Source organism: Euphorbia lathyris, chromosome 1, assembly GCF_963576675.1.
Source record: "Euphorbia lathyris chromosome 1, ddEupLath1.1, whole genome shotgun sequence".
NCBI classification, from domain to species: Eukaryota; Viridiplantae; Streptophyta; class Magnoliopsida; order Malpighiales; family Euphorbiaceae; genus Euphorbia; species Euphorbia lathyris.
Genome location: NC_088910.1, coordinates 86,636,181 through 86,646,156, shown reverse-complemented (window position 1 = coordinate 86,646,156; position 9,976 = coordinate 86,636,181). Strand labels below are relative to the sequence as shown.

The 9,976-nt window shown below is 36.5% G+C and overlaps 1 protein-coding gene across 1 annotated transcript; it reads left to right on the top strand.

Annotated features, from left to right (window-relative positions):
• The first annotated feature begins 1,258 nt into the window (after positions 1-1,258).
• On the top strand, positions 1,259-4,510 carry LOC136205225 (plant-specific TFIIB-related protein 1). Its single transcript, XM_065995731.1, has 3 exons — positions 1,259-1,934; positions 2,518-2,676; positions 3,315-4,510. Exons 1-3 carry the CDS (start codon positions 1,335-1,337, stop codon positions 4,107-4,109), a joined length of 1,554 nt encoding a protein of 517 aa, XP_065851803.1. The 5' UTR covers positions 1,259-1,334; the 3' UTR covers positions 4,110-4,510.
• Positions 4,511-9,976: the final 5,466 nt, after the last annotated feature.

Sequence of the window (9,976 nt, the reverse complement as noted above, 5' to 3'; positions counted from 1 at the left end):
TAGAAAACGAAGCCATGATTCTTCATCTTCATATTCCTGCTCGTTTCTTGGTTTCTTTCTTCTTGTGAGCATCAAAGAAATGGTTATTCTACGTTATTTTCATCGTTTTTCCCAGTTTATCATATTGTTATTGACGATTTTAATGGTGAAAGGCGTGAAAAATGTAAGTATCTACTGGTTTCTCTGCAATGAGAATGAGCCTGAAACGTGACGATCTACTTCGCGTAATCTGGTTTTGTGAAGATCTGCGATGAGAATGAGCCTGAAACGTGACGATCTACTTCGCGAATCGATGATTTCACGAAGTCTGCGAGTAGAAAAGTTCATGATTTTTCACTCGCAGACTTCGCATAATCCGTTTTCGCGAAGTAAATTGTCATGTTTCAGACCTTGCAGACTTCGCGAAATCATTGATTCGCGAAGTAAAATCATCATATTCCTTGCACATTTATATTCGCATGCTTCGCGAATCCTCATTTCGCGAAGCCAAATCGTCATTTTTTCTGCCTAACACGATTAAATTTTCTGAAGGTGGTTAAATATATAACATCCCTTTATGGAATGCGGCGTATTAGGCTGCAGGGGAGATGACTTTCCTTTCTATACATGGAGAAATTCTCATCAAGATTGGTCACATTCACTTTAAAATGATTAGTTAGGAGTTATTGTGCCAAGCTTGTTGTGTACCATGAGAGAGACATCCATCTCAAAAGGTCTGGACTTCCATTTCTCATCCCAAAAGGTCTGGACTTCCAATACAAGGAGAAGTTTGCGTCCAGATTCATCACGTTCGCTTTAAAATGATTTGTTATGAGTTTATTGTGGCAATCTTGTTGTAAATTTTGATAATGTTATGATTTTAATGTTGGAATCCCTTGGTGTTGTGTCTTTTTGTTGTTATATACCACTTCGTAAAAACACGTTTGGACTTCGCATATTGAGAAATCTGCGAATTGAAATCATCTAATAACTCAAACATTATCTTCGCAGACTTCGTATATCGTGAAATCTGCGAAGTTAGACGGAAGGGAGACAGACATGACGTAAAATTATAAACATATTAATGGTATTTTGGAGAAGTCACACAAATATAGTTTAGATACGTAATAGATTGAATAAATGAGTATTGATCAAATTTTATAATTTTTCCATTATAAAATTCTTTTTCGAGTTAAAATATAAAGGCGCAATAGAATATTAACCCTTAAAAGAAATATTTAAAAAATTAGGAGAGAACAAAAATTTGTTTAGGATGAACTTGAAATTGATATTCCCACTCGAGTGGAGTTAGTTGGTTAGTTTACAAAAGTTGAAGCATTGAATACAACCAAAAAATGAAGTGCCCCTATTGCTCTGCGTCGCAAGGGCGTTGCGCCACCACTAGCAGCGGGCGGTCAATCAGTGAGTGCACATTGTGCGGGCGAGTGGTGGAGGAGCGTCAATTCCAACCTTACCATCTTTTCCACATCCGAGCCCAAGACAACCCTCTCTGCCTTGTTACTCCCGATCTTCCTACCTTTCACTACCAACCTCGCCAAGGAGACGATGAGGACCCTTTTGAACCTACTGGTTTCATCACCGCCTTCTCCGCTTGGTCTCTTGAGCCAACCCCACTCTCCCTCCGCTCCTCCCTCTCCTTCTCCGGCCACCTCGCTGAGCTTGAACGAACCCTAGAATTAACCACCTCTTCCACTTCTAATTCTAATTCCAATTCCAATTCATCCACTGTCGTTGTTGATAACTTGAGAGCTTATATGCAGATTATCGATGTATCTTCAATTTTGGGATTGGATTTTGATATTTCGGATCATGCTTTTCAATTATTCAGGGATTGTTGCTCCGCCACTTGTTTGAGAAACCGCAGCGTTGAAGCGCTTGCTACTGCTGCTCTTGTTCAGGCTATTCGGGAGGCACAGGAGCCCAGAACCCTTCAGGTATCTATCTTCAATTTCAGTTTCTCTTCGCATTTCAATAACTTCAACTCAACGATTCTCAGTAACTGCTGAATTTTGTTATCTGATTAGTCTATGAATTTCAAAAGATTATGCAAAAAATTATTTCAGTTTTTTATATGATAACTGACAGCAACTATTTCTAGAATATGGAGTGTTTGCAAAAATTAATAACCTTAAAGAATTCAACCTTTGTAAATTTGAAATTGAGCTAAAGCGTGAGAACTAGAAGTCAGATCTTGTAGAATTCAATTGAGATAATCCAACTGACTTAACTGATTGTTTATCTAAATTGATTAGAGTTTCTATTCAATAAGGGTATGAATGAAAATATGTGAAATAAATTAACTAGTTATTAATTGAATTTTTTTGTATGTTTTTTTCTTTCCAAACGAAGTCGTGTGGTAATTCAATTGAATTGAGTCCTAATAAGGGAATTTCGTTCCAAACAAAGGGTATATGTTTTGCTTGTTAATGTGAAAATTGTTTTGTGGTTAGTAATCGATGTGATATCAAAATGTTGTTAGTTATAGTTTTGCATGCTAAACGTTACTGGAAATGACAGGAAATCTCAATTGCTGCCAATGTACCTCAAAAGGAGATTGGAAAATATATAAAGATACTTGGAGAAGCTCTGCAATTGAGTCAGCCCATAAATAGCAATTCAATATCTGTCCATATGCCTAGATTCTGCACTCTTCTCCAGTTGAACAAATCTGCTCAGGTATTTTCCAAGTTAGAATTGATAGGTTTTCTACTCAGGTTAGCTCAACTGGTAATTGCTTTTGATCTTTGCTTAAAGTTGTCATGACATACTTAACCTTTTTGGATAGAAGGTCAATTGTCCTTCAACTTGGCTTGCAGGTCAATTTGTTCCAAAATAAACTTTGGATATTAATTCAGTCCTTCAACTTGACATTTTTTGTTAATTTAGTCATATTTGTTAAAGGCTCCAAGCACACAAGGCACTAGGTCGAGCGCCTTAGCACCCTAAAGGCAGGCGCTGTCACTTTGGATATTCATTTATGCTTTTATATAATTTTATTGTTTTAGGGCACTTTGTGTCGTTCGGGTGGGCGTGCCTTGTGCCTTTAATGACTGAATTTAGTCCAAAGTGAGATGTCAGAATTAAATATCGACACGTGTCAAACAACCATACTTATATCCTGATTCACGTTGATTTTTGGATTAATTTGACAAAAAAAATGTCAAGTTGTGAGCTAAATAGACACCCAAAGTTTATTTTGGGGTGAATTTATCCTGTGAGCCAGGCAAGTTGAAGGGTCAACAAACTGACAGTTCATCCTATCATTTTGATTTGATACGATCTTGGTTAAAAAGAATTATGAACTATTTTGGTAGGAATTGGCGACTCATATTGGAGAAGTTGTTATCAACAAATGCTTCTGCACTCGCAGGAACCCTATTAGCATCTCTGCCGCTGCTATATATCTGGCATGTCAATTAGAAGACAAGAGAAAAACACAGGCAGAGATTTGTAAGGTGACTGGTCTAACTGAGGTCACCCTTAGAAAAGTCTACAAGGAACTTTTGGAGAACTGGGATGATCTTCTCCCATCTAATTATACTCCTGCTGTCCCTCTGGAGAAAGCATTTCCAACTACAGCAATTTCCTCCGGCCGTTCATCTGCCCCTAGAATTGACCCTGTGGAACTCATAGCTTCCACTTCTGACAAAGATAAACATCCAGAAAACAAACCAAATAAATCAAACAATGCGTTGGCCAGAGGCAAAGAGGATGCTGAAAGCAAAGCCGATGCCCGTGCGTGGCAGACTTTCAGACAGCCGTGGCTTCAGTTTGGAACTTCTGGAGAGAAAAATCAGAATGCAATCGCGGGAGGGGATATCAACGAATTGCAGCCTGGCTGTTCTCAAGAACTGGAAGAGAAGATAGAGAAGCTGAAAATGGAAAAGGAAAAGGAGTCAACAGCTACAGGTAGACCTAACCAATTTTCGAGCGGCGGCGGCGGCGGCGGGGTGAGTACGATCACTTGGCCATTCCGGTCAATGTCTTCATCAGGGCCTTCATCAATTGTGCAGCCACCCCCTAAGTTAGCACCAGGTTATGCTGAGCTCAAAGGAATTGGCTGTCAAAATGATGGTAAAATTCCTAACCTTAGCGAAGATAGCAAGTAGATAGGACATATAGTCCACTGTTTGAAGTTTTAGGTATCTTGTTTGTTTTAGAAATCTGGCAACATTATACTTTGTAAGCCACGGTGTTAAAAAAAAAAAAAAAAAGGTTCAGGCAAGTGGTGGTCAGGTTAGTTAGGACTTTTCTTTTCCCTTTATTGTATTGAAGCCAAGGTAGAGACTAAGGCTCCGTTTGTTTGGGGGAAAATATTGTGTTCTGGGAAATTTTATGCAGGGAAAATATTGTACAGGAAAATATTTTTCTGTGTTTGGCAACAACACTGGAAAATAGTTTTCGGTGTTTGGCTACAACACTGGAAAATATTTTCCAACCACTAAAAACGTGAAAACACACACAAAAAAAACGTAAAAATTTGTTAAAAGCACGAAAAGTGGAAAAATGCGAAAAACACGAAAAGTAAAAAAAAAATATTAAAAACATGGAAAAAAGTGGAAAAACACGAAAATATGAAAAAAAAATTAATGTTAAAAACACGAAAAACGTTTTTTTCACATTTTTGGCATTTTTTGTACGTTTTCTCGTGTTATTAACGTTATTGTGTTTTTTTTTTTTTTTTTGCATTTTTTTTTTTTTTCTTTGTGTGTTTTTTATTTTTCTCACTTTGTTACTTTTTCATGTTATTCACGTTTTCATGTTTTGCGTATTTTTCATGTTTTTGTGTTTTTTACGTTTTCGTATTTTGTTTGCATTTTTCATCTTTTCATGTTTATCGTGTTTTTCACTTATTGTCACGTTTTTTTGTTTTAGCATTTTTCGTGTTTTCATGTTTTTCCACGTTTTCGTATTTTTTGTATTTTTCACGTTTTTATATAATTCGCGTTTTCTCACCTTTTCGTGTTGTTCATGTTTTGTGCTTTTTCAAGTGTTCGTTTTTTTTTCGTTTTTATGTTTTTCACGTTTGTTTACTTTTTCATGTTTTTGCGGGTTTTTTTTCATATTCTCGTGTTTTGTAACGTTTTCACGTCATTCATATTATTTCGTGTTTCATATTTTTGTATTTTTACATCTTTTAACGATTTCTTCATTTTTCTCTAAACACGTATGTTTTGGGGAAAATATTTTACCCATTTTTCCTTATTTTTTCATTCATTTTTCATTGACTTGCCATTTATTTTCCTTTGATTTATTTTCCTATCCAAACAAACACCGGAAAATTGGAAAAATATTTTCTCCCAAACAAACAGGGCCTAAGTAACCATTACTTTAAAAAAATTTACTAGGATGATGAATGCATTCAATAATAAAAGTTACAATAGAAGGCTAGATAGTTTGTCGTCTTCATCTTCATTCACGGGTAAATTACACCGATGATGATTTAACTTTGTTTTTATTAACATTTTTTTTTATGAGAATGCTACAATTTCATTAGATGATAATAAGATTGATAGTACAGCATGAAAATAGTAAGGAATAAAACCTCACATACATATAGGCTAAGCCTATTACATAGTCCACAAAGGCAAGAAAAAGACTACAAAAAGCAAAAAAAGCCATGAAAGGTACATCTAAAATAGAAGACCGTTGAAATATATATTGATCGTAACCCCAGAATCGCAGCGGAGCAACTGAAGTCCAATCTTCATCCTTGAACCCATTCTGAAACACCGGATCTAAGTCCCTTCTTTTGCAACCACGTAGATCCAGTGATCTACGGATAAGATCTACCTTTTCTGCACTTGCTACAACAGAAAAGGTTACAAAAACAAAGATTTTAACGAACAGATGCACGACAAGCGGATCCAGAGAACGGATAAAATATGTCAGATCTGACCAAAATAAAATGATACAAGCAAAAGGAAACAACTAATACAACAGAAAAATAAGAACAGAGGGAGGAGGAAGAAGGAAGGCAAGCTTCCTTCTTCCTCCTCAACTAGATAGGATTAAACTTGGACTTTGTTGTGAGATCTGGGTAAAACCAGATATTTTCCAAAGAAAGAGAAGGGGAGAGGGGTCGGGTGCAGCAAAGGGGGGAAGGAGAAGAGGGGAGGTGGGCGGCAGATCTGGGAAGGGAAAGGAAAATAAGAAAGTAGGGGAATCTAGAGAGAATGAGGACCTTCTCTCACTAGATCCCTGTGATTCGAATTGTTTTTATTAACATTATGACTATTTATCTTTAAAACCTAATATAAAAGTAATTTAATTTTACATTTATTAATTAAAAGTTACTCAAAACTATTTTTACTAATATCATGGTTATGGGTTAGACTATACTTATTTTGTTTTTCACTAAACTACACTATTAAACTAAACTATTTTAAAATTACTATTGACAATTTCAAAATAAAAAAGTTCAAAAATGAAAGTTGTTTAAAACATAATTATTATGTTTTAGAAAATGGTAAATTACAAAAATAGGTCAAATGGGAGGTCCATTTACATATTTAACTCATTTACTCAACCTACTATATATCTAGACTGTTTTTGTGTGCCTTTTTCATAATACCCTCAATATTTACGCGCGTCTGTCTTCCTCCCGTCTGACTTCGCAGATTCCATCATATGCGAAGCCTGCGAAGCTAATGTTTGGTTTACTTGATGAATTTAATTAGCATATGCACTACGCCAAAACCCCATTCAGACGACGGTTAAAAACTGTCGTCCCGCGAGATATAAATCTGTCACAGGGCTCGCTGGCGTCTGTTGCACCTTCAGACGACGGTTAGGTTCTGTCATTTGAAGATACTATACATGACATCAGCCTAGCTGCGTACTGTCATATGAATATTGTTACGGTGCATCTTTTTATTTATTAACGTCGCCTTTAATGTCATCACATGACATACTAATAATTAAAAATGTCAAGTAGCTATATGGGAAATTGGCATATTGGTATTCGCGGTGACAATTTTTATAATAATTTCGGTCGTAGTAACTTGTATCAGATGGCATAGTTCTTAATCAATCATGTCAATAGATTTATTTTAGATCAAAGTTTTTATTTATTTTAAATGTCTTTTTATTGTTGTTTAGATGATATTTTTTTAACCGTAAATGTTACTCTTTGCCCTCTTCTTCGAATGATATGGTAATGAACAATAATCAAATGAACAAGAATTTATGTATATCAATGATTTTAAATTTATTGGAGACTAATGCTCATAATCTGTTTACATTTGAACTAGACAAATTTCTGAATGTAATAAGGTAAAAACAATAAGCAATGTACATCTCCAAATTTGTCAATACGTCAATCTTTCAAGAGGCGTGGTGATGTTGATTGGAAGCCAAATCCAACTTGATCTGCATGCATATCTAAGTCATCATTGCCTAGAATCCCCAAAGTCTTGATATCTGCAAAACCAATTGATGATGCTCATTAATTACGTACCGTATACAGATAGACCTAATTAATCTCGTTTTACCCTTTCTCCATTCTGAGACCTTTCACTTACCCACCCACATCATAAATATGAAGTGTTTAACAATTCTCGGAAGTCCACAACCCAACACTATACTTACTCTAGTTATATCGAGCATGGATAGACGTATAAGGAACCTCTATTGTTGTGTTGAGTCGCAGATTTCCCGATTCCGGTCTGAGGCACTTAGGTGGCTTGTCAATATATATGCAGGTCCTGACCGTCGGTAATGGACTGCCGTGATGAAGGGCCCTCCAAACACCCCTTATGAAGGAGGTGTATTCATAGTCCACATGGACTTCCCTATCGATTTTCCCTCCACACCTCCAGTTGTAAGAATATGTATGAACTTATTAACACACAGAAATCAGTTCATATATATGCAAATACACTCATGAAATTACTATTGTTCGCAGGTCATATTCAGGACCAAAATTTATCATCCTAATATCGGTCCCTTGGGGCATCTATCTATGCCCCAGCTACTTGATCGCCCTTCCCATAGTATTGCCACGGTAAGATGATGCTATAAATCTATGCATTTGGGGTCTAATTTATCTATTCATGTTTGGGGTCTAGTTTATCTACTCATGTTTGGGGTCTAATTTAATTTATCTATGCATTTTATAGCTGATGTGGAATATTTATGGACTGCTGGTAGAGCCCTTCATTGAGGGGCCATTTCCTGGCCGAGAGTGAATTGCTGAACGATACATCAGCAACAGGGCAGGTTATGTAGCAACTGCCATGAGATGGACTGAAGAGCATGCATGGGATATATGATGTGCAAATAGCAAGCAAGGGGGGCATTATGATGTGACGTGTGAATAGCGTACAAGGGGGTGTGATGTGTGAATAGCAAGGAGATTTGGATGCTGGACAACCATTGAGTTGGATGGTGTGGACTACTGGATGGGCATAGAGCCAATCTTGAAGAACAGAATGATTACTGATTACAAAACTACTTGGTAATCAATCTGATCTTCAATGTTGGCTCCATGCCCCTCCAGTATTCGACGTCATTTAACTCTAATGGTTCTCCATCATCCAGATATCCTTGGTTACCATCTGCACATCATAAGCATGCAAGGGGGGTGTGATATGCGAATAGAAAGGAGATCTGGATGCCAAAGAAACACTGAGCTGGATGGTGTGGACTACTGGATGGGCATAGAGCCATTTTTGAAGAACAAAATGATTACTGATTACAAATCTACTTGGTAATCAATCTGATCTTCAATGTTGGCTTCATGCCTCTCCAGTATTCCACTCCATCCATCCAGCTCCAGTGTTTCTTTAGCATCCAAATCTCCTTTTGTTGCTATTTGCGCATCACGCCCCCCTTGTACGCTATTCGCACGTCACATCATAATGCCCCCCTTGCACGCTATCCTTTTTTGATAGGCAATACAAAGTAGACAACTTATTCAAGTAGACATATATATGTATATTTTTAGTGACGCATAACATGATATAACAAGTAGTCAACTTATTCGTTTATGTATATTCCTAAATTGATATAAAACATATGTATATTCAAGTGACACATAACATGTTACATGCCCAATGAACATTCATACACAAACTGAATCAGTTCTACTTCCTAAATAGAACATAAAACAAGCCAACATGCTTCATACATAGACGCATACACATTCATATCTACATACCAAAATGAACATTAATAGCAATGCACATAAATAACCCTTTACATGCCAAAGTGAGCACGGTGATGAAGTCTCCGATGCTCTAGCCACAAGTTCATAACTTATGTTGATAGCATCGAAAACCTATCACCATTCTGAATGGTTTCAATCAGATAACAAGAGAAGTGGAAGATATATTATAAACCTATCTCATCAGCATAACTCATGTTAAAATAGAAAGGAATCAGGCAAGTTCATCATTTTCAGCTTTAAGAGTATGCCTAATCAGTTACCTTCCTAAACAGAATATCAAGTAGACAACTTATTCGTGCATGTCTATTCCTTACTTATTCATAACATTTTCAGCTTTAAGAGTATGTCTAACATGCTATAACAAGCTTAGTCATGAACTTGTGTTGTTAGAATCATTATGTACCTGCCTAAAGCCACTACTATGTACCTGCCACTTGGATTGTACAGTTCATGATGAAGTTAGCATGGTGATGAAGTGTATGATACTGTCACCACAAGCTTAGTCATAAACTTGTGTTGTTAGAATCATACAACTTCATCACCATGTTAAATACTTTTCCATAAGCATAACAAGCCAAGTGACATGGTACATAGTAATGGAGATTTAGGTTGACCATATGACTATGCTTCACAAACCATATGTTGTAGGCATGAACATTAGTTCACTCAATGAACATTCATAACATAAGAGTATGGCCAATCACAACAACATCATACATGTAACTAATCAGCTACATGCCCAAATGAACATTTGTACACATACTCAATTAGTCTAGCTTCCTAAACAGAACATCAAACAAGCCATGT